Source organism: Cyprinus carpio, chromosome A3 (assembly GCF_018340385.1).
Source record: "Cyprinus carpio isolate SPL01 chromosome A3, ASM1834038v1, whole genome shotgun sequence".
NCBI lineage: Eukaryota > Metazoa > Chordata > Actinopteri > Cypriniformes > Cyprinidae > Cyprinus > Cyprinus carpio.
Window position 1 is genome coordinate 14,088,990 of NC_056574.1, and position 26,303 is coordinate 14,115,292.

At 40.1% G+C, this 26,303-nt stretch overlaps 1 protein-coding gene across 6 annotated transcripts in view; it reads left to right on the forward strand.

The window, feature by feature from the left end:
• The window catches only part of LOC109079295 (protein sidekick-2-like), a 111,123-nt gene that overhangs the window by 41,896 nt on the left and 42,924 nt on the right, over positions 1 to 26,303 (forward strand). For all 6 annotated transcript variants that reach the window (XM_042719570.1, XM_042719574.1, XM_042719582.1 and 3 more), the window contains exons 2-4: positions 20,498 to 20,657; positions 23,287 to 23,393; positions 25,501 to 25,648. In XM_042719570.1, the coding sequence (XP_042575504.1) occupies positions 20,498 to 20,657; positions 23,287 to 23,393; positions 25,501 to 25,648 (415 nt within the window). The remainder of the gene's footprint in view (positions 1 to 20,497; positions 20,658 to 23,286; positions 23,394 to 25,500; positions 25,649 to 26,303) is intronic.

The following is a 26,303-nucleotide window of genomic DNA, read 5'->3' on the forward strand; positions in this document are numbered from 1 at the left end:
CAGCCAAATCCTATCACACACCTGCCCACAGCGCAGAAAGCTGCAGCTCATTGTTGCCTTTAATGGAAAACAAGAAGTATATGAGCAACCACAACATAATTAACCGGCACATTGCTAAGCCTGCTCTTGGTTATTCGCTGTGACAGAACTAAACGGTGTGAAAGCTCAATTTCCCACACAAAGCCTCTGCAAGCTGTCCTGGACCAATCCTACTGAAAAGACCAGCTTAGACTAGCATTAATTAACACACTGATTCAGACTGGTCTATGCTGGTTTGGTGCTGGTCTAACTGGTGGATTTGCATAGCTATGCTTTTCACCAGCAGAACTGTAATAATAAAAAATTATTGTAATTTTAAAAGTAAAATACTGTAAAAATGCTACAGCAAAATTTTGTATTTTGTATATGAATGTTTATTGCATTATTTTAGTGTTTGTATGTACAGAATTTATGACTTTGGCATATTAACATTATATAATTTAATGAAAAATGTTTTTACTGTAAATGTAAGTCATTTTAAGTAAAATTTCAACTGTATAAATTAAATTATGGATGAAAATATACATACATAATACAAGTTGAAGGTCAAAAAAAAAGTAATTTCTGTTCCTCCAAACAGAACTGCAGAAATAATGACTGTGTTTGACACTGCCTTAAGAACTAGCCTTATTTTTCAGATTTAAATCCAGAGTCCAGTTTGTCTTTTTATGTAACTGACTTATTCAGACCTTATCAAGTCTTTGAAAGTTTTTCTTGAAAAACACTTTTCTTTAAAAACTTATTAGATTTATTCAGTTACGAATTTCATTGAATTTCAGTTCTGCTTGTTAAGGAATTCAGGAATTGAATTGGCATTATAAAAGTTTTAAGTTGGAGCAAATGGTGCTGTGTGTGAACAATGTTTCGATAGCATTACAGAGCCACTGACTGTGTCTGAAACCTGAAATAATGCTGGAAAATCTGCTACTACTGAAATGTCTGTATCACACAAGCCTGTGTGTGCGGTTCAGCGGCTGGTGAAAAGAATAAAAATGCGGCCTGATGGAACTGTTGAAAGAAATAAATTAATTTATACTTTTTTTTTTTTTTTTTTTTACTGCCGATTCCATTTGCAAACAAGCATCACAGTTATTATATATCCACTTTGATATCTCTAAAGCTCATTTGAATTTGTTATAGATCATTAAACGTGACATTATAGTGCTTTCATGCGAGAGCGCTGCCTGTTAAGTCACTGACTATTTGGTGACCAGCATCCAAAACAAAGCATTTGCTGGTCCGCTCAGCAGGACGGTGTTGGTTACAAGATTATCCACTGAGCCGGACCGACGGGAAGTTCTCTCATTGACTTTATCATATAGGTCAGACACAGCGCTCAGATGCTGGCTCCCTGAGTCTGCTGTCAGCTGATTATGTCAGATTAATTTCATATGGACCTTTGAAAGGGCTCTCCTTTGATGTGCTTTGATTCACTGGGATTTATTTATTTTACTCAGTGCGCTCATCTCGTGCGGACCACGATAGCATGATAATAAAGACTGAGCATTAAATCTGTCGGGTGCCATGCTGTATTTCCCCTCAACAAATCTGCAGAAGTTCCAGTCTCTCGGTCCTCCGCTTGGATGCAAGCCTGAGCTCTTAGATGGAAGGGATGGACAGCTCACCCTCACAACGCAGCTGCAGGAAGGACGGAGAGAAAGAAGGACAGAGGAGGATGCAGACAGCAAAAGAATGAAATAGGGGAGAGAGAGAGAGATTGATTACTTCAGGGCTTGACACAAGCTGGCACCCATCAGTAATCCTTCAGTGACACCCTTCTGCTGTCATGAGCTCAAAGTCTGGTGCGCTCTCTAAATCCTACACATACACTTTAACACTCTTAGGTATGGCAGTCTTTCTCTGTTCTCCTGGGCTTCCTGTGACTGACAAGTGGGAGAGGAGTGACTTTGAGGAGTTTAGGCTAAATATGATGAGCTTTTCAGCAGGACGCTTAGACGCTGTCACAGATGAGCAAAGTAGGAAATTGCCATGCATCTGTTGCTGTGTAGAGAGAAACTTCAGCCTTCTGTGGTTATCAGCTCTCTGAGGTATCCTGTGTGTCTGATTCAAGCGGTCAGGATTTCTGTTTTCTGTTTTGATCTGTCATCACTAGCAAAGCCTAATCTGTGCTTACAATATGCTAAACGGCAACAGCAACATGCTACATTATAATAGACATTATTCTAATTATTACAAACTGCCATTGCTTTTAACACAATTGGGAATGCTAATAAATATCTTTTCTCAGTCTTTTCCAGGTAAAATCTTTTTTATAAGTGTAAATGAATGTGGAAAAAAAACAGCTTGAATGAAAACATTAAAACACAAAGTAAAAATCAAAATCAGACAGTTTTGTCTTCAAGTGCTGTGACAGTTAGTCCCAGATAGTCTAACACAGTACACAACCCTACAACATGTTACAACCGAGATTTCTTTTTCTATTACACACATCAAACATCTCTGGAACTTTTATTTTATTTGCTGCAGTGTCTCTGGACAGTGTCTCTACCTTCAACAATCCACATAACACATGCACTCACTAGGCCAATACGAATCACTGTGCCATCTCGCTACTATCCTCTTCTCCTGGACAGATCCTCACAGTGATTGGCTCTGTATTGATCAGAACATGTGCCGGGGCTAAAAGCAAAAGGGATGGTTGTGTGCGCCCCACAGCTTAATGGAGAGGAGCCCAGTCTAGCCTGGCTCTTTTGATCCACCGAGGACAAGAGGAGATTGCTGTATACGAAAGCAGGAAGATGCTGGTCCATCAGACAGCTCATCCAGCAGACGTGAGTGGAATGAGTCGGGGTGTGGTGCCAGTCTATCCCTGTGTTTGTGAACACGTGTGAAGTGGTTACAGTCCATCATCCAGATGCAGATAAGCATGTTGCGGTGCTTTCTTGAGGTAGAGCAGGCAGCTGTGTGACTTCCTCTACCTCATTTCAGGATTAATTACTCATTTGAACAGACAGATGGAGGATCTGACCTATGTGCTGTATAAACACTCCTGGATTGTTCTATATTCTGAGCATGGACATCTACTGAAGAGCATCAACTACACCCTGATGAGAGCTCGCTCGCTCTCTCGCTCACTGGTGGAATCAGTCTGTGTTCTCAGTTACTTCAATGGCTGATTAAAATCCTGCTGCAGTGTGCAGGAAAACATCTCGTCCTCTCATGCTTGTTTGTGGCCCAGCAACAGTGACTCTTCAACAATACTGTTATTGCCAACTCTATATGTAACATAGATTAGTCATATCTAGACCGAAGCAAAATCTGCAGATCTTGAAGGAAAATATGTGAAATGGATCTGAAAAATACAACGCTCGAAATAACGGTTATGAGTCAGTTCTTTTCAGTGAATCAAAAACATACAGCACAACCTGCGTAGTTTCATTTATGAACCAGTGAATCCAATCCAGAACGTACAGAAGAACCAGTGCATTCAGATTGCAGGGAGAAAGACTTTTATGAATTACTTCTTTTTAGCGAATAAAAAACATATTGCATGACCTTTTTAGTTAATCAACTTTACAACTTATTGTGTTATGTTGTATTTATTAATGAAAACTGCTGTTTTGTAAAACAGTGCTGTTATTGTTAAATTAAATGAAAACTATTGCAAATTGTTTTCTTTAATTGAAATAAAATTACTAAAGTAAAAGTTAAATATTAGATGCAAAAATTTAGCTCAAAAAATTTCAGCCAAAAACAGAAATGTTGCTTTGGCAACTAACTCAAAAGTTTAGGTTAAAGTACCAAAATGTGCAACACTTAAAAAATTAAATAGAAATTCTAAAAATATATAATAGCAAAATACTAAAATGAAAAAAAAAAAGCTTAAACTAAATCTTAGTATCAAAACTGAAACTATATATATAAATATTTAAGCTTAGACTAAAGCTTAAACTAAAATTTAAATGAAAACTGAAACTTTCTCTCTCTCGCTCTATGATGAATAAATACTATGATAGTATAATAAAATACTAAATAACTTTGTAATGAAATTTTCACATCATTTGCCAGTGGAAGTGCATTACTTTTTTTCTAAGTATTTTTCCTCAAAAGGAATAATTAATGAAACTGTTATTGAACCTGAATCAAAAGAGGATGATAAAACAGAAAGTAATATAAAATAAACAAACACAAATGTCTGAGGATGTGTAGAATTTTGTGAATGACAGGGGCAGAACTACCTGTTTGTCCTAGCAATGGTAGTCAGGAAGCATTTTTAAAACTTTTCTCTTTTGAAACTCATTATTTTGTGACTCTGTTTAGTGCAACTTGTGGTGCAGAAACTACGCTCTTCACTTTTAAATGTGTGTTATGTTTATGACAGTTATTTTGAAAAGGCAGAAATAAAGAAGTTCTGATCAATAAGCTCAGCTTGATATTCACAACAGTGAGTCTGAGGGAAGTTGGTGCAAAACAGTGTTTAAAAAAAAGGTTCATGCTAGCCTTTCAATAATTAAGACAGATTTGGGAAAGAAAACATCTAGGAAAGAACGGGTAAGAGCGGGCACTTTGATAATATCCCGCTGATTCATAAAACATTCATACACTTTTCATTCTCAAACTTGTCAGTCAGATCTCGGCACCTTGTTCTCTTCTTTTGATATGCAGGTCTTTGAGGCTGTGTGGGCTTTACGAAGATCTATAATCACAGCTCTGAGCCCTTTTCCAAATCTATTTGATGAAAAAAAATAAAAAGTCCATTTAGAAAATAAAGGATCAAACAATCATTATTCACAATAATGTGGTCGCCTTTAAATGCAAATGCAAAAGGTTATCCCTACCATTAGACTTGGAGGATATCCCACGGCATATTATTTTATGAAGTGCACTGATCCCATGCAAAAAATGCTGTAGACGGTGGATGGGGAAAGAAACTGCGGATTTAGCCACAATCTGATTTACTTTCATCATGTCACACACTGTGAGATAGGCACTTAAAGTGATGAAGCAGAGCGTCAGGTTTATGTTCCTCACGGCGCTCGTGCAAATGACTCGTGGCATGTGATCTACACCACAACAGCCTGTAAGGGGATGCAAGAGCGGCAGATAGTCTCCCAGGCCTGATTAAGGAACAGGACAACATATTTGAATATCTCATGTTGAAAAAAACACATTTGTGAAATAGTAGTGTACAACAGGAACTATGGGAGCCGAGTGGGTGGGGTTGCTGAAGGCAGAACAGTTCATAAACCTTCAACAGCTTCAGGCTAAAACAGCTGTGTTCTTTACAGGAGTGCCAAGCATACAGTGCACACAGAAGTCGGCCTTGCGTGATCAGACTCCTCAGTTGGCTGTGAGATAGAGCTCAGTGTGTCGGTGCTGCTTGGCACTCTTTTCTTTCTCTTGGAATGATCTGGTTTTCATCAGCTCTTCCGCTGGTGAGATGGCCCAAAGAAAAGCTGTCATCTTTCAGCTGACGAGCCGTCCTCCACCGAAGCTCTGAGTGAAGAGGTGTGTCTGTGTCCTTCTGTGCCTTGTCAAAGTGCTAATGAAAAAGTGGGGCGGAAAGGCGAGAGTCTATATCCTGGATAAAATAAAATCTTTGCTTTGTGTTTACAGTATGTGGGCCAGTACTGTGGCCAGCTCTTCCTGCTGACCAGTGTGTAATGTGTGTTAGGCCTTCTGAAAATGAATTACACTTTAGCATGCTTATTATGGAAATAATATTCTTTAAAAGAATATACTTAAGTGTGAACTAAATATAATGTTTTTAGACACTAATAAAATGTATTATATTGTAAATGTATATTACATGAAATTAGCTGAGTGTCAAACATTGTCAAACATTACGCTGGCCAACCTAGATCGCCATCACTAACCAGTATGGAAGTTGCTTGTGGCTGAAGCTGGCATTTTCATAATTCCTATCTGATATTTATTTTTCTGTTTATAGAGTGATTGTGGCAATTATGGCACAGGTGTCAGTTGCATTTTAGCATAGTATCCTTACTATTTCTGCCATATATAGATACAGTACAGAAATAATAAGAGTACTATGGTGGTATGCTATTCCGAATTCAGTCATTCTGTTATTAGAGGAGATATTTGGATGAAGGAGAATGGGATGATAAAGGACCACAAGACCACAATCAGTTTGCCCGAAGCGCTGTTGCGCCATATGCCTGAGTGCTGCCCCACAAGGCTATGGCTCCAACTCAAAATGAATTTTAATGAAAAAAAATTATTATTTATTCACATCATAGAAGAGGTGTATTCAAGTCATTATATGTGTGAATTGCATTTTAAATATATTTAAGAATAAATGAATAGTTAGAACAAAATAATGAGTATTTCAGCAATCAGCAAGTGCGAAAAAGAGAAAATAATATGACATTTTGCAGCGAGTACATTTTATTTCTGACCAAAATCACTTGAATGCACATCACACCATGATTACGGATTTCAAACTCTTAAGTAGGAACTTCGCAGGAGGACTTGAATGCAGCATAAGTGTTGCAAATTCTGCCATTCATTTTTCAACAAGTGGTTTGTCTCCTCCTCCTTATACTTTCACTGATGTTCTGCAACATAAGTACATATTTATGCTCAGCGTTACAACATATATTATGTTTCCAAAATCATGATCTCAGAGAACCCAGCCCCCCCACCCCCCACCCACCCATCTCGGTTGGATTGGCAGTTCGGAAGCATTTGTCAGACATTCACATTCCACTTGTTCATTATGACCCTTGGGGTTTGCTGGGTCCGGTACAACTAACTGCTCTCACTCAGAAGCCGCCGGTCAATATAAAGACATCCATAACAGACACTATCTGTCTGGCCTGTAATTACAATGTGCCATGCACACGGCAGCAGCATCTCTACTCTAATTAACCTCATGTGCATATACTCTATTCAGACTCACGTCTCGTAGAAGTTACTGGAATCTTTTCAGAATGCGAGGAGCGTTGCATTCCCAGCCAGTGCCCAGGTTGCGTCAACGTGCCGGGGTCCTGACCTCAGCAACTCTTTGTTCCACTCCGTCCATTCGGTAGGTAACTGGCATTCATGTGTGGGCGAATGTAGACGAAGAGTGGTTCTGAATCTTTAAAGAGCCCGGTGCCTGCCTCTCATGTTTAGCACGCCGCTCATGAGCTAGAGCCGGCAAGGTTTGGATATTTCAATTAAAAGGAAAGCTGAGAACTGTGGTTAAAAGCATGGAGGGAAGCTATTTGCCACTGCACCCCCCTCTTCCCTACTTCCCCGACTACATTGTCAGAGAAACACAAAGGTTATTTTCGGAGAGCCAATGCACAGTGGGGCGAGTGGGCTGGCCAAGCTGCTTGCCTAAAAGCACTCATGACTTTTTAATCTGTGGCTGAGGGGCTGTCGTCCGGCGGTCGCAGAGCGGACCAAACGATGGGGCGAAATAGAAGGATCAAACGCTCACCCATTGCGTCGGCTCTGTCGGAGAACGAGAGAGGGCTGGAGAGGTGAGGAAAAGAGGGGGAAGCGAGGGTGGTTGGAGTGGCAAGAAGGCGTGAAAGTGTTAGATTATACATTTCAGAAGTTACTCACAATGGGCAAAAGCTGATAAGGAGACTGAGAAATGGCCTACAAAGGAGGACAAAGGACAGGGGACCGACAGACAGAGATACTTTGCATCATCTGCCTAGTGAACAGAGAGAGAGAGAGAGACGCAGAGGACAAGATGAGGACGAGCCAGCCATCTCCAGAGAAAACAAAATGATATCTCTTCCATAAAGAGCATGCAGGCAGACAGTCTCATGGGCGTCATTCGGTATTAACCCATCTCTGTGTCTGATTCATCTCTGGCACCTGTTTCCACCATATGCATTCTTCCTGCCGCAATAATACAAAACAAATAAATATGTTTATGGCATTTTCGCCCTGTCTGTTTCAGTTATGGCGTTTCAATTCAAGAAAGATTTATTGAGTTTGAAAAGCCGCATTCAAAAGTGATTGTCAGAGAAGGCCTGATGAATTATGTATTCCTGACGTTGAACTCGCCCTGTGAGAAGTGCAAAATGGTGTTAGTATTCGAAGTAGTGTGCATACAGTGTCAGGGGTGAAAAGGTAATAGGCCATTGATTCTGAGAGCCTACGAATAGCAGTTTGAAAAATGTACTTCCATGTGCTTTTTACAATGGCTGGTGCTCTTTTTGAGCCATATCTGTATGGACTGTCATAATTTCAATTTTGTTTTGAGGTCTGATGAAAGCAAAGCTTTAGATCTGTACTCAATAAAGCATGTTTTCTGCCATGTGGCAGCTCTTATCTGAAATCAAAATGTAATTTAGTCTATCTGAGAAAATGCTCATAAATAAATCTGAATGTATTAATATAATCCAGTGTGTTGTAGTATGCATGACTGTGTTAAAGTGATTCTAATATAATTCTGAAGCGGTTTAAAATACCAATGCGCTACTCACCACTGTGACGCCAATATTCCCTAATGGGTTTCATTTAAATATGTTCATTTACGATTTTCTCCACCAATTCATTTCTATCTTGGATATTGTAGACGGAGATTATCCTTGGGATTACAATGTTGAGGGGGGTGAGGCGGGGTAAAAAAGACACTCTAGAAGTGTATTTACCCGCAGCTTAGTGATGTACTGTAGATGTAAAAAAAATGGGTCTTGCATATGTAAAATAAAACCTTGACAATATCAGCCCAGCGTCGCCCATCTGGCCTCTCTGTCAGTTTGTCATTTGCTAATATTCATTTCCAAATGTGGAGAGCTAACAGACGTTTGCGATGCAAATCGCGGGCCATAACTCTTGTCAGCATGGCAAGCGGCATTAATCCGCCAAATCACTCATCCTGGCTGGTGCAAGGAACATCAGAGCCACCTACTCTGATGGTGGGAATCCACTGCACTTTGTGATGTCGGTCTGCTTCAGTTTGGTAAAAGCCACCGGGTACGAGAGGGGCCAGAGGTTTTTGTATGGGTGCTCTGTTTGGTGCTGGATTAGAAAGTATAGAAAATCTGTATATTTGGATTTAATAAGAAAATATGTTAATTTATGCATATCACATATCACATTGTATCACCAATAATCAAATTAAGCATTTGCCTTACTTTGTGTGTTCATTTAGCCTTCACTTAGCAAGGTATTAGCATAGCCGCCTAATGTATCTGATAAAAAAATGCACTAATACTAATACTAATTACAATGCACTAATACTAATTTGCTAGTGCAAGATATGATCTCTATGGTTGTCATCAGGCATTAACAAATTGAGAACAAATTTTCTGCAACACTGGTCTATCCCATTGGCATCATCTAGATGGTCCCCTTGGGGCCTGCTGAGATGGTTTATGATAAATGAGTAGATAACTAAAGGAAATGCTAACTAGCAAATGTACAGTGGAAGTGAGAGGTGCACTTTGACAAAACTGTCAGTCCAACTTTAATCAATGAACTGAAGAAATCTAGTTTTGTTTTGTTGCGCTGCTCTGCACGTTGCATCTAAAATTGCATTGAATCTGAAGAACAACAGCATTTATGCGTGTTGTGTAGAAGGTGATTATTTTTAGCGCTTTCTCTGGAAACCAAAGAAACCACTATTCACGTTGCAGTGGTTCTAGGATGTTTTATTTGAAGACTATTTTTGCACTGCTGGGGCCAATTTGAATGATCTTGCCTAGGGCCCCCATAAAGAGCAGATTATGGTCTTGCAAGGCTCCAGGGCACCTGGGTATTGCAAATGGACAAATGTGAGAAATAAAGTTGCAGCTGCATGAAACAAAGTTTCGAAGTTGCTGTTACGACAATGAGCACATATATTCCAAAAAAAGACATAAACAGTATACTCTATATAGTTTTAATTTCTTCATTTAAATTACGTTGTGTCAGTAGTAAGTTGCACACTTTTAAGTCTACAGTGGTTTATTTCCAGGTGTTCAAGGACCTCTGTACAGCTAGTGGCCCCTGATAATCAGAGGCCCCAGGGCATGGGCCCCACTGGCCTTGATCTGTCATTTGGATGAGAGGATTTGAATATAGGAGATTATTATCATTAACTCAACCTTCTGAGTCCTCACTAAAACATTTAAATTATGTAATGAAGGGTAGAAAGGTAAGAATGAAATGGTTGTGTTGTTAATTTTAATATTGTTATTTCCATCCCTCAGGGATAAAGCTGATGTTGTGTGAGAAGTAAAATTGCTGTCTCTATAATTCTCTCTCACTCACTAACTGTTTATCTCCCTATTGCTTGCTCTCTCTTTCTCTTTCTTTGTCTCACTCTACCTTTCTCTCTGTCTTTTAAGAGCTCCTGAATATTTATAAGAGGATGTCAAAAATAGAGCTAACCTTGATTTTACTTTCACAACTTCAACCCTGCATTGAACCTCTCAGGCTGCAGTTTCCAATACTCTTGCATATAAATTGGATTTGTTAGTAGGAGGTTGCCAGTGTGACATCTGGGTGGGGTGGAAAGTATTCCCCCCCTACAGCAAGGTTTTTGATTCTCACCTTTGCTGCAGGAAAAGAGAGAGACATTTCACAAAACTGGTGATTAAACATCACTACAAATGTTTCATAGTTATGTCAGCAGAGCCAACTGTTGCCCGACAGAAAAGTGTTGTTCACCTCAAGCAGAAGTTTTGTCCGTCATTAACAAAGTTTTGTATATTCCCAGCCCTTTCTGTATTTGTGTATTTAGTTTGGCTAATTTGATTCTGCTTTAAGCCAGTGGTTCTCATTTGATTTGTTCACTGGTCTGTTCGATGAAAAACAATGTTTAATGCTAATAATAAAATCTAATCATGTATCTAGCAAAATAAATATGCTTATTAGCTTAAAAATGCAGTCCCATATCAATTTTGACAACATCAAATACACCTCTGCATGCTAACTTGATTAATGCTAAGACAATATTTAAACTAGCGTTCGTTCCATTTGTTTGTTCCATGCTGGTAAATCACACTGCTTTACATGCTTTTGTTTATGCATGCACACAATTGTCAGTTTACATAGTTTTACATATTGTTGAGCCTATTCAATTAATGGGTATTTCAATAAATTTGAATGTTTGATTTATTGAAGTTGTCTGCTTTAAACCACTAGCATAAAGCAGAATCAGTGCCTGAATGTAAAATCTGGTTCCTGAAGTCAAACCAGTAAGCTGATTTAAAGGGATAGTTCACCCAAAAAATTAAATGCAGTCATAAAGGTTTTTTTTCTGCAGAACATAGAACAATGTGAACAATCCTGGTGATCATTCACTTCCATTGTTCAGGAAATAAACACAAAATTTAGATTTTGGGGTGAACTATACCTAAGCTACCAAAGTTCTCTCAGGTCACACGTTTCATTTAATTCCATTCCAAAGAATTCCATACATAAAAATCAGCAGATTCCATTTGTGCTTGATACTGGTGTGAACTCAATCAGAAAAACTGTGTGGGTTTCTCGCCTCCTGGATGGCATTAATGTGACATACGTTCATTTGATATTTGAAACTAGTAATTGAGCCCAGCAGCTTCCACAAATTCTTCACCCGTATGCATGGCAGAGAACAAAAGTACTCACTCATTTAAATAAATCTGTTAATGTGCCCATCACCACATATTTCACTTGGCCAGACCCTAACCTGTGCTGTAGAAATCTATCCCTGTGACCAGGTCACATGAATTTAAACCACATTCATCTGCAGTTTTTACAGCAAAATGCTGATCCCAAGCAGCCTGCACCACAGATCTTGCCCTCTCCCATGTTTGTATAATCAGATACTTATTTAGTCTGTTTCTAAAGGTGTGGTCAGTCTTACTCAAACTCCAGAATTCCAGGATGTTTATCTATGTGGGTGCCATGTTAACCAGAAGCACGGAGCAGATTCCAAACACTGTTGCTCTATGCTGACTACAGAGGTTAATTGCAACCACCCTCACATGCAAGACCATCGCCGGCCACTATTGTGTCCCGGCAAACACAGTAATTAGTGTTCTGAAAAGAACTCCTCTTTCCTGTTTCTGCAAAATGCCTCTCAGCTACTGATGCACAATATCTGAGTAATTGAGAAGCGAGATGAGATTCAGTGAGGAGACATGTAAGATGTGTGAGAACAATGTCATTAGCATAATGTCTGAGTGTTCGGATTTGTATCTGCGGTCTGCTCTGCTGTCCAGTATGGTCGCCGTGTACATCTGTGCCCATTCTAGACGGAGCTGGCCGTGGTAGTCTAAACACAGCTACAGGGTTTCGGCTGGAATAGAGCTTTGGAGTGACGGAGGTCAGGGGTCAGCGATGAGGTGTTTAGGGATGTGGAGTGCTTATTCTCAGTGAATGGGGACTGCAGCTGGAAGTGGGGTCACGGGTGTCACAGGGGAGGTATAATTACACCATCTCTGAGAACACCAACAGCCCAATTAAGAAGAATGATGGGGGGAAATGGTGGTCAAAAAGGTCTGTAGGAAGTATGTGTGTAATGGAGTGCCATTAAACACTGTAGACTATCAGCAGGCTGAGATGAGAAACTGCTGTTTGTCTGCTCAAATTGTTTTGTGTATGTTCTCAAACATAAAAGTTCATGTTTGGTCACCCCGTTTCAACTCCCCATGTGTCTTGCTCGTTCCAGTCACAAAATTGTTTATTTTTTCTACTTTTGTTACCAGCTTGTGCTCCCAGATGTACGCCCATTGCATTTTTTAGCCTCAATATTGTTTTGTCCTCTGTGAGGACACATTTTGTCTCTCTTTTCTAAAGTCAGATGGAAAACCCAGAGTGCTGATGCTTCTCTGTTTCAAGTCAGTCTGATGTAAAATATGGCTGACGTATCCTTGACGGCGCAGAGCTGCATTCTTTGCCATCCCTCCCATACGAAATGCATGTGACTGATGTTCCTAATGCGAACCGTGTTCTGCACCCTCATAACAAATAAATAAACCAGTGTCCAAGCCGAGCCCTGTCTGCTTTGGCACGCGGACCGCTGTAAATGTAATGAAGGTGGATGGTAATTCTTCTCTCTGTCAAAGCCATGCAGGCATTAGCATTTACATCCAGCCCTGCCATTCACTCAGTCACCTCGCGGCACTCTAGCCAGCACACACGCAATGATAAGAATCACAATCAGCTGCCTTTCCGTGCACATATATTACAATGCCAGCCTCCAGATACAATGCAGAGCTCCTGACTATTAACAAGTGTGCTATCTCTCCAACACAGGGGTTTCAGGTGTAGGGGAGGGGTTGGAAGAAAGCGGGAGGAATCCGACTGCTTGTTCTGTGCTGTTGGAGTGTCAGTATCTCTAAGGCCCAGTGAAATGACTGCTCGAACAGATGGGGCCTAGGCCGTCCTTTCCATTTGAAATGATTGCCTCGGATGCCATTTAGTCACGAAGAATGCAATGTGTGATTTCCTGTAGGGGAGCCTAAAAGGACATATCAGCCAATAATTACACTTCATATTTGTCATTTTTGTGTTTGTTTGTTTTTTGACTCGTTCTTTTGCGAGCCCCGCATTAAGAGAGTGAGGTTTTGGACAGTGCCATGTCATATGTCCAGGTGCTCTACCATAATGGAGCCATTGAAATAATAATGTGTGGATGGAATGCTTTCCCACCACCCCATCAACTAATTAGGATCTAATTATCCAGGCAAGTGTAAACAATCGCAGCAGATGGCAGAATGCGCAGAATTAACTCTAATGACCCGGGGCTCAGTGGAATTCTCATTTTGATGCCTTTGTTTGTTATTTTCCTCCATTATTCTTTGCCCTACTTTCTAAATACTGTTCGTAGCTGCCTCTTCGTGTCAGGCTAGAGTGCTTTCCTACCTCCGATCTTTCTTCTTACCACTTTGGTGAGGTGTTTGCATGCCTTCAGCTTACATGATGTAATTTATCTTCGCACTAAGATCAAGTGAATTTGTAGCTTGCACTCTCATTTTCGGTTTTGTTTGCCACCTACCTATTTGCATTAAATTAGATGGGAAGACAAGCTCGAAGATGTAGTTCTCTATAAGTAGGCACATAATTACAGCACACATGCCATTAAAACTTCAGTGCTCCCTCAGCTTCACTCCAAAACTCCCTACTCAAGTCCATCAAAACAGTATCTGACTTCACAGAGTCCACTGGATGAAGAGAGAAACATGCAGTCGGGGCAACTGATTGGGATTCTCAGAGGCATTGACAGAGGGGTGAAAAATAGATGTGGATGAAGTATGAGGGTGCACAGCATCTCATTAATTGATGGTTGGCGTGCACAGTTACTTCTCCGTGTTGTGCCAAGCGCTCTAGTGCCTAATTAATCTCATGGATATCAGAGACACGTCCCAGGGCGCATGCATCCCCTGGTGTTGAGTCAGAGAGAGATTGAGAACCAGAGAAGGAAAAAGGCAGATGAAACAGGAGGGAGGGAGAGTAGTGAGAGGTGGGGAAAGATGCAGAGGTAAGTAGAAAGAGAAGTTATAGAGGGAAATGCAAGGAGACAGCATATGCACAGCGCCAGAGACTGTGACGAAGTGGCAGAGAAAGAAGAAGTGACAAAAGGTAAGAAAATAGATAGGTATTGAAAGAAAGAGAGGGTGGAGGAAGAATGTGTGCTGGCATTGTGTCGATGCCGCCTTCAGGAGGCTGTGTTCGGGTAATTCAATCTGCAGACCATTGACTGTCCCCCATTCTGTCTTCGCTCCTAATTAAATCTCTATTTGATAGCTCAATGCTGCCTCTAATTGTGTTTGAGCTACGTCACTGGCTGCCTGCAGCCCCCTGGATCAAAATCGCAATGCCGTGCTACATTACACCTCAATTAATCGCATCAATTACACATCCATTAACCCGCGGCAACCTACTCATACTGCAGTCATAGACAGATGTGCCGAGAAAACCTGAGGAGCTAATGAAATTCAGAGCTATGAGAGACTGCAAATTACCCCACCGATTGAATTGCAACAGAAGTCAAACAAAGTAATTCCGAGTTCCTTTATTATTCTACGCCTCATTCAACAGACCTGTGGTGCTTTTCAAAGAAAGACAACAACAGTAAAATAAAAGCTTTTTCTGTCTTTCTTGGTGCTATCACAATTTGCCTAAACAAAAGAACCCTTGGCGCTTCTGAAGCACCCACCCTTGTGCCTCACAAATGAGATTTTACCAGTCATAAATACACCAATAGATACTGTACGCAGTAACGTGGGCTGGAACGCTGAATGTGATGGTGATGATAGTGCTGTGGCCACACTGCTGTTGCATCTGAGTTGGTCTTAATGCGGCAACATGCTTGTTTGGCCTGAAGGGTAATGGGCCTCTTCACCTTGTTGTCAGGGTGGAGGGCATTTTGCACACTTGGAGAGTTGATGAACAACTGTGACAACCGCTGCTGAAAGAGAGTGACAGATCAGGCTGACCTTCAGCAGGGACCAGGAGCGCAGAGCAGGATTGTTCCTGTGCCAGTCTCATACACTCACCTGGACCAGCAGATAGACAAACACGCACTTGCACTGACTTCTCCAGTATTGCAACTAAAGGCTAGGGACATGGTCATTATTATGCTTACAGGCACTACAGGAAGTACTGTGATCTTTTTTTTTGGCAAGACAAAGCAGAGGTGACCATTACCCCAGGGTTCTACAATGATTCAGGAAAGGGTATCTCTTAAAAACAGCTTTAAGCCAGAGGTTGCCTAGAACTTGCGTCCACTTATTCTATGCCTTTGTGATGAGAAGAGCAGTATTGGCTAACGTGCTTATGCACAGGTGCCAGAGGATTAAGCAGAAGTGGACATGACTTCTATCGTGTTGGAATAAGGGAGGGAATTGCAGAACAAGTGTTCAGTCCAAGCCCCAAGAGTATGATTGCGTGCCAGCAAGGTGCAGTGAAAGCTTTGTGGGGCATGCTTTATGGATCCCGGCTGGTGCTTGTGGCCTTTGTCTCAGAGCTATTAAAATTCTGTGTGTGCTAGAGCAACAGCAGCCTGAGTGGACCGTTGCCATTTGAGGTTGGCTGTCAGGTTAGTGGAAGTGCTTCTTTGTCGATTCTAAGGTGGCCAGTGGTGGCAAGGTGGATAAGGGCACAACAGAATGATGGTCTCAGCCCGACCAAGCATGAAGAGAACATTAAACGCCCCCTGACTCCGGCCAGCTCAACTTTCCCACTGCAGGGCTCCTCCACCGCAGAGGAACCTCCCCCATAGGTTCTCCATCTGGACCAACAATCCATGCCACCCAACACCCCCACACACAAACATACAATGTTTGGAAAGAACCTCAATATAGCACACTTCATTCACCTAGTGCACATTGACATACTTCTTACCACCTGCTGCCCCCCTTGAAGATCAACACAAAAAGGCATCTTCCTTTAGTTTTATCTTTTTCTTCCACTTCCAAACCACAGGGATTCTGATGAGAAATGGCACCTGCGTTATGGCTCATTAAGGCTGAGTTTAGAATCATCCTGACCTGGGGTTTCTTTTTCTCTGTGGGCACGCTCTCCTGCAGACCTAGCCCGCCCACTCAGAGCAGGATTTTAGAGAGTGAGAAACAGAGCTGCTTAACCCTGCCTGAGCCCCAGCAGATCAAAGCCTGGTGCTCAAACAGTGAAGAGGCCACAGGCACTGACTAACATTCTCATTACAATATGGAGATCGCTCTCAGCACCAAGAAGCTTCCTGCGTGAGGACAATGTCAGACCTCTGCAAACTAGTCTGTGCTCTGCCTCCATTTCATGCTAACATAACCTTTCGTCTGACAAACTGTAATAGGAACCCATGGGAGTGAAATTTTTACCGCATTGTGTACTTGGCCACAAAGACCCTGTTCATTTTTTATTTTATTTTTTTACCTAAAACAACACAGCTGCTCTAACCATTTTGAGATCTCTCAACCACAAACGTTAACGGTTTAGACAAACAGCATAACTTTCTTTAGAAGCAGTTTAAAATCTAAGGTCTCAGTTCTGCCTCTCTCAGAGGAAAATTGTGCAGAGGTTTGTCTTTCATATGGGGACATTATGGAGTTTCTCAGTGTTTCTCCTAAAATTCCTTAGAAAAAACAACAACAACACAACACACACACATGGAGCAATTGGTAACCTACAGTAAGACTATAGAGCAGAGGTATTAGCCACTATTAACCACCAGTAATGTAGTCTTTGCCCCAGGCTGTTTATGAAATAATCGTTTAAAGTTTCAGCCACCTAAGAAAACAAAATGACAACTGGCCTCTGTCAACCAGTGGACTGAACAAGCAATGAGTTGTTATCTATTATTGTTAGCAACAATTTACCTGCCTTTAAGCAAGGACTACATATGTAGATAAGTTTATGCACCCCCACCCACACACATCTTCTTTGTAAATCAGTCTTATGCCTATGTATAGTATACAGTATCTATAAAAAGAGTTTAGTATAGATCTGTACAACTAATGTGCATATTATAGAAGATTGCTATAATTTAATAGATTAAATGAAGAGTTTGATAAGACATATTTAAATTGAGTGTATTATATTGAGTTTATATTGAATCCTTTACATTTTGATTGCAGACTTTGGCATCTCGGCAGATATGGGGCATTATTGGGTGGTATTTGTATTTTTTCAGGAAAAAATGTAAGAAAAATTAAAAGTCTCCATTTTCTCTTCATTTAATGCAATTTTTGTCTAGGAGAAACGAATGAGATATCAAAGAAAGTGTCACTCATGATTTTCTTTCCTGCGGGCAGTCTAGATGAGACTTCATAAGATGGCACAAAAAATCATACAGCCAAACCACACACACACACTCACACACATATGCACAACCGTCCATCATATCGTTGTAGGGGGGTATGCTGCTTTCAGCCAATCGATGTAAAGCCTGATTTTGCACCTGAGGTCTCTAATGGTGGTATGTTTATAGTGCGGGATTGCTAAGTGGATGTGCCTCTCCACTGGCTGTGCTGAATGGCAGTGCATTTACTGGAGGATAAAATGACTGTGGTGGCATGGTTGGCGAGTGCTGTGCACTCAGGGTGGGGGGATAGTGAAGACTGGATTGGGGGTGGATTTGAAATGACTGGCAGTCTATATCTGCTCACAGAGGAATTGTTTTCAATAGCCTGTTACCCAATGGCAATGATTTTGAGGGTTGTACCAGGCTTGATTAGGCCAATAACAGGCCAAATCGTTTAGACGGAAAAAAAAATTACCCATTCTTCATGCAGGGAAACGTGTAGATGTGTTTTTATGATTGTTTTTATGATTGTACTTATAGGTACGTGCATGACCAAAGCGAAAATAATAAAGTATAGGTATAAGAATATGGGAATGAATATGCTTTTTCCATTTTTTAAGGCCGTCCTTGTCTACAGGCACCAGACAACTTTTTTCAGTTGCCTTTACCCAACCACACTGTGAAAGTTGTTAATATGCATCATATGCTTGTGTGTATATATATATATATATATATATATTGTTTGCGTGAGTCCTCAGTCCAAACTGAGATCTGTATGTACTAGGTGGTGTCCCCTAGAGGAGAGACTCCGTAACATTGCTCTCAGTGCACCTTGCAGCACAGAGAAATTAGCACAATGTTTAACAACCCTGCAACAGAGCTCCAGGGCTTGCTAGCTTATTGCCTCAATTAATACAAGCTTTAATTGGCTTTTCACAAACACAATGACAATCAGATCCATGTCACACAGAGAACGACTCGGTTGCGATCGATAGATCCCATCATCTGCTCCTTGTGAAGGAAATGAAATCACTTTGTCTCCTGGCTGAAGGCACCCGCGTGCAGGGCTTTGTGTTTGTCTGAGAGTCTGTATAATCCGGCTGTTTTAGAAAGACTGAAGATGAATGGATTCCCCAGCACACTATAGCTCATTCTGTCAGGTTTGCAGGTGGAGCGACTGCATCTTAAAGTTATCTTCAAAACCTTCCCTCACTTAGCCCATCAAGCCCCTGAAATTCTCACCTCATCCTCCCTCTATCAAGACTTCAGACGTCTCCAGAGCATCTCAGCGTCACAACAGACAAATTGTTACTTAAATTGTCTTTTATATTTTAAGAGGCCAAATTCAGTTTGTCAAATCGTGTTTAGCTTATCATTCTTAATGGCTTCTTTTGCTTATATTTCTGACTCTCTCACTCTCAGCATGACATGATTCAGCACAAAGACATGTTTCATCTTTCTTTGTTGGTAGTAAACAACATGTCTTTCAAACAATTATAGCCTGTTGAATATGGTGTTTGCCACTATATATATAAATATATAGGCTAAAAGGCTAAAAATGAAACTTTAAAGAAGGAAACAGTCACAACTCCAACAGTAACTGTAACCTTCTGTAGATCTATTTCCTCTCATCCACTGTGGTCACTGGCCGAGTGATGCCAGTGGTGCCGTCACGGTAAGGTCACTGTCTAAAACCTTCACACTCTGTCGTGAAATTAATTTCTGACCTTTACTCATACAACAGAATACACGGGAATCTTCAAAAAGTGGCTAGAGACACACCTTTAATGGACTAGCTAGCAACTTTGATCTTAGGAACCAAGGCAGATAAAAAAAGTATCAAAAATCAAACGAACTGGGAAATGTCTAGATGTAGACGAAAATACTTATGATAGAAGAGGTGGCATTATGATTAGCTGATTACTCAGCCAATGTGATAATGCCCACCTGTCTTTTTCACAACCGGTCTGTAAATAAGCCTGAATGGGTCTAACAGGTGGCAATGGATGAACTAATTAGAAAGTAAACAAGTCACTCACTTAGGTTGCCACATGAATTGAAATGAACTTGGAATGACTTTACCCAGGATCTGTTGATTATTGGTTCAAAAAGAATAAAATTTTAGAACTAACAAATAATTTATATACACCTTTTGCTGGTTACTATATTAGTTTAGTTATTGTTTTTAAAGGAAAAATGTGACTATTTTAGTATGTTTATATACTGTAAACACACAAACATTTTATATATTATTTGCTTGCTAGTAGTCTTAAGTGTAAAGCAGTGGTTCTAAACCTTTTTAAGGCTTTTTTTATTTGGCTTAGGCCCTCAAGTGGGGCCCGGACCTCTGGTTAAGAACCAGTGGTGTAAAGTAAATAGTCTTTCTTATGGTTTTCACCTGAAGAAAACAAAACAAACAAACAAAAAATACTTATTTTCATTTAAGACATCAAATGCCAGCACTACAGTAACTAGCATTGTTCTCCAATATTTTATACTTCCACTTCTGCTCAAGTGCTACGTTATTCTAGTGATCATTTGAAACAAACTGCTGTCTACATGTATTGTATTCTCCCTTGGATTAATCTGCTTGTATTATTCTTGTTTTTAAGTCGCTTTGGATGAAAGTGTCTGCTAAAATGAATACATGTAAATGTAACCTCAGCCCTAAGCTTGACTCTAAAATCTCACCCTTATTTTGGATTGGTTGATAGAAATGTTGTCTCTGGACTAACAAGTATGTTGATCCAGGAACACATCCTACTTGAGTGAAACATGCTAAGCCTCTTTCTTTCTCTCTCGCTCTCTCTCCCTCAGATGATGTCCCACCCTACTTCAAGATGGAGCCGGTGGCAACCCAAATCCACCTGGAAGGGAACCGTTTGGTTCTCACCTGCATGGCTGAGGGCAGCTGGCCTCTGGAGTTTAAATGGCTTTACAATGGGACAGAGTGGACGCGTTTCTCCCTGGAGTACAGGTGACACTTCCTATCTTCCCACTGCTGTATGAGTGTTTCTAGAGTGGCCCAGTAGACATTTTGAAAATGCACTTTTCACACTCTAAGTAGTTAATTTCATTTGTGCACTAATAATAACAACAGTGAACATACAAGACTTTTTGTTGTTGTTGTTTGTAAGTCATGAACATTCCCAGCACAATGTCACATTTCAAATAATGTATTGCATTTAAAAACATTTTCTGGTGCAATAAGTGATGGTGATGGAAATGACATTTTAATTCTGACAAGTGTTTTTTTTTTCCATATTATTAAAAAATGACATTTTAAGAATAAATCTGAACTCTTTTGTGTGGCTACCATGTTTCCTAAACACACTATTAAACTGCAAAGTTACAAAGTTACAGCTATGATGCACAATTTAAAAAATTCTGTGAATTTTCATATTTTAAGATCGAAAGTCAGGGTCTGGGAGAAGAATAAAACAATAAAATCTATTCATAAACGCATTTAAAAAGTAATAAAGAAAATAATGAAGGCCTGGTTAAAAGTTTCCAAAACCATTTTAATTAGACATTCATATAACAAATATAAAAAAAATTAAATCTTTTAATTTGAATAAAAATCCACCCCTGGATCACGAAAGTGCATGTAGTTGAAGAAACACACATTTATTACTCAGACAGCTTAATCATTATCACAAATAGAACATTCACCAAACTTTCAATTGCAACTAATTTCATTCAGTTTTTCTGGTATTTATTTAAATTATGTCTTCTTTCTTTTTAGTGAGTCAAGAGCATTTGTGGATCGTAATCCTCTTGAGTTGTAGCGCCTCATTCCCTCTGCAGCCATGAAATCACACTCATATTGCCTCTCAGCTCACATTAAATGAGAATGAGATGTATTTCCTGAGCGATCCCTGTCGTCCATGTTTTGTTTTATGTATTGTGCATAAATGTTGTATCCCTGGTGAAGTCAGTGCAGAATTATCCATCAAGAAAGAGCAGGTAGCCGAGTACCTTGTGAATTATTTTCAAGTTCAAGAGCTATGTAATATTTATATTTAAAAAAAGGGTATTTTTCTTTCTCTCTCTCTGGTAGCAGTGAGGTGGCTTGGCAGTTTTCTGTTCCTCTATTCTTTGTACCTGCTGACCACAGGACTCCAGATGGACTCTTTCATATTTGCCTTTGCATTATAAGATGTCCTAATAGCTAAAAGTCTAAGCTACCCGTAGTGTTCACTCTAAGTAGGGGTCGAGTCAGACGTTTTCTGGCCTCTTGCAGAGGTTCCTGCTTGCTACAGCTTTTCTGCCTGTTAGTCAAGACAATAGCAATGCTTCTGACTGAAGAAAAGGCTTGAATCCTATTCAGCAGGACATTCTAAACCTGTGACTGGTAATGCAGGAAAACTAGTATTGGAAAAAGAGCTGGCGGTGTACAAATGAGGCAGCATTGTCTGGTTGAGTAAAAGTGCCACTGCCCACATGCTCAGTTCTCTCTTTATCACTCCATTTAACTAATAGGTCTTGCCACAGGCTCGTGACTGAAGCAGTGTGCGTAGGTGTTGTTTTCACTTGTGTAATTCATGTTTTCATGTTGGCCTAGTTTTAGTTTTTATTTCAATAGCATACATGACTACGGTCACAGACGTTCAAAGCACATGATTAACCCATATCCAACACCCCTAATTTTGCATTAACTGACTAAGATAACTACAAAACCTACAGTGATCTTAATGGGATATTTCTTTCACCATTTACACACCGTCATGTCATTCCAAGCCTGTATGACTTTTGTTCAAAATATCTTCTTTTGTATTTCAATGGAGGAAGAAAGACGTACAGTTTTGTATGACGCTGAGTAAAAGATGACAGAATATTCACTTTTGGGAATTTGGTTTTGAAAGGTTATAAAATGTGCCTCTAGTGGGCATTTTGCATTGAATATGCAGAGGGACTCAAAATACATAAAAGTAGAATGGAGACTTTGTTATGTCCATTGTAAGAAAAGGGGCAGATTTTAATAAGATCAATAACATGCATTTTAATGCAACATGCAAAGCTAGACCAGGTTAATTTTCATTTCATTTCAAGGGGTCAGTTCACACTTGATGCTGTGAGGGGCCCAGTCAATTTGTACTGTACAAGAGGGCCAGGTCTCCCTGTGGTCAGCAAGTGGCCCACTTGCATTGTATGCGGCTCTAGTGTTCAGCTTCCTCTGATGGTCTCGGGTCATCCAACCTGATGTTTTGTAGGCCCCTGTTAGTCTGAGGCCCTAGGGCCCTATATAATCCAACCCTGCCTACATCCACATAAATATTTCTCTCCTTTGTTCTGTCTGAAGTGTTAATGGCCACTCCTGTGTTTTGTTGTGACCGCAGCTCCAGAGCTGCCTGAGGACTCCTATCTACTGTTGATAAGGGTTCTTTCTTCAACAGGATACCCATGAACACCCTGAGCTGGCTGAGTGTTGCGTCCTGATCTGCACTCGAGTAGAAGCTAGGACTGTTTGATTAATTATGGACCAATAAATAGCTTTTTTGGATCAAAGGCCATTTATCATAGCCAGTGCTAGCTGCAAGCTTCCATGCTGTGAGTATGAAAAGTAGCAAACAATGGCTAAGTGGATTCCAATTTTCTTTCACCAGGTATGTAATTCCGTCACTGGATCGCTCCCATGCAGGCTCCTACAGATGCATCGTCAGGAACAGGGTGGGAGCTCTGATGCAGAGGAGTTCACAAGTCCAGGTCGCCTGTAAGTGTCACATCATTTCCTAACACAATACAAACTGGAAATCCTAAAACTTTGTTAAGTGTGGTCGCTTAAAATATCACACTTTCGCTAACAGAGCAAAATGGTCATTGTCTGTTGTCGATAGTGTAATAATACACGAAGCACCATTCACAGAAGTCAGCGAATTTGTGAAATCCATATAATTCCTATTTAATGATTGGATTTTGTCCAGTAATTGTAAATGTGATCACAGCTTTAGATAAGTGATGATGATTTGAGGCAGCTTTAGTGTAAACAGTGTGAGATGATTAATTTACCAAAAGTGAATACCTAGGTTTATGGATTCTGAAACATTTTGATTGGCAGTTTTACTGCTTTGTTAATTTAGCACAGACAAATGAGCATATAGAAAAGCTGATGCTAGAAACTTGTCATGTCAAACCAAGTTCCCAGCTTACAGAGAACATACTTTGGCTAACTTTCTGGCAAGTTAAGAGCAAACGTTCTTCCTGTAGCATTAATAAAATGTTTGTTTAAAGTTATCTAGTCTTAAATAATGTTCTAAAAACTTTAGCTCAACAATGTTAAGTATACATCATTCATGGAATGTTTTTTTAAACATTTTAGCTGGATGCTCGTCTAAAGGCCTTTCCACACTGAGGGCGAAAAAGCGAAACAAATATCGGATGCGATGACACGCTGGAATAAAACAATAGATTTCTATGGATGCTTCCACATAGACAGAAAACATTCACGCAACGAAAAAGTGAATGTTTTTATTTTTTCGAACCAGTCCGATGAATCTTTTAAATTTTGCAAAGCGAAAACACGGGCCGTCCAATAAGATTTGAGCTAGGATCATGTGACCAGAGCAGCTGCTGTTGCACAAAAACCAGTGTAAACAAACACAGAAGAAGAGTATCCTGGATAAGAGAAGAGAGTGGATGCTGAGTTTTTGTTATCGTTGGTATTTGAGAACAGATTTATTCTCACATGTTCTTTATACAGAATACAATTTCTATTAATTGTCCACTGAATTATGTGATCTGTAGAGCATGGTCCATTTTCTTTCACTTGTGCAAGTGTTATCAGAGCACGTTAACTATTTTTCTACACATGAAATATGAAAGCAAATAGACATGATTATGACGATATATTTTCTGTATGTGTTTTGTATGCAGCTCATGGTATTTTTATAGCAATAAAGAATGTTTATGACAAATATTAGCAGTGTAGCGTTATTAAACATACAAAGAGTGCATGTGTCTGCTTATTAATCAAAATCAATTATAGATTACAATTATTACAAGCACCCGAAGATGGTTTAAAGTGGGTAAGCAAATACATTAATAATTACCTATATTTTTAAGTGTAGCTTGATGCTAATTGTACTTCTAATTATATTTTAGGATGTAGCCTATTCTTGTAAGCGTTATAGATAGTTTGTTTCTGGTGTAGAACCTTGTTAATCTTAATTTAATGCTGTATATTGAGAAGCTGATGATGTTAAATTTGCGAGATACATATCTGAGGAAAAATGTATTGTAGGTCGGCACCACCTAGCGTGCAGGTGAACAATCGTTTTGCGTTCGGTGTGAAAGTACCGTTCATCTGCGATTTTTTGCATCGCCCTCAGAGGGATAAAGGCCTTAACGGTTTTTAAATGTTACTAATTTTAACAACAGTAACATTCTCATAATGTTAGCAAAACAATAAAATGGAATGGAATGGAATAAAAAAACATAAGATAGAAAAAAAATGGATGTTTTGAAAGTTTAGTGAACATACATTCAGTAATTCATAGCACTATTTCTATTTTCAACACTATTTTCATAATATTTTATCGTACACTGCTTGCATAGTCAACAGTACATATGCGAGATCTAAACATTTGAAAAGAATGGTCCATGTACATGTCTATCCACACTCACCATCAAAGGAGAATACTTTGAAAGACTTGCACACTCAACAGAAAACAAGAACACAGAAAATGAAGCCTTAAGTGTTAGTTGCCAAAAGAGTCATATCACAAGATTGGAACCTTGTGTTTTCTGTCACAATGAGTCACAATGTCCCTGTTCTTGTTTTGTCCTGATTTGTGCTCCTTCTCTCTCTCTCTGTTTCTTAGACATGGAAGGCTTTGTGCAGGGAGAACGGTCTCAGGTGGTGTCGCAAGGAGAGGCGGCATTGATCTTCCCCCCACAAATCCACAGCTTCCCGCGGCCCGGGATCACATGGTTCAGAGACGGGCGCAAAATCCCCCCCAGCAGCCGCATGTAATCTTCTCTTCATTTGTGGATCAGAGTCAACTTAATGGCCCTCGCTCTCATAGATAGGCTATTATACCACACAGAAATAGAGTACAATGCTGTTGTATAATTACTCTGGAACTTCCAGAAAAACTCTGAGTATTTACTGCAGAAACTCACATTGATAAAGTCTGTTATAATAAGAACCCCTGTTGACTTTAGACTAAATGTGATTGAAGGCTAGAGAGGAAGCCGGCAACACGGGAGCCAATTAGACAAAGTGGACAAAAGGCCTTTATTGATGACTTTGGATGATTGACAGACTTTGCGCCTGAGTGCGCACTGCCTAGTGTGTGTGTATATGTGCACAGTCCATGTTAGAAAGGTCTTAGTAATCACCTGAGATCAATTTACCTCATCCGCCAGCAACAGGCTCGACGAAAACAGCCGGCGTGTTTGATGATTTATAATTCATGCTGATCGTCCGGCATGTCACATCTGATGTGAGGGCTTTAGACACTGAGGATTGTGTTCCCCCACCCCAAAGCACAGACTGGAGAACATTCAGACACTGTTTTTCAGCTGGAGTATATGAGGAATCCCCAATGAGGCGCTGAGCGTTGAGGCAGGGGTTATATAAACATCTGAGGTTCCAGCGGCGCTGCTCTGAGCTTCATTCTGT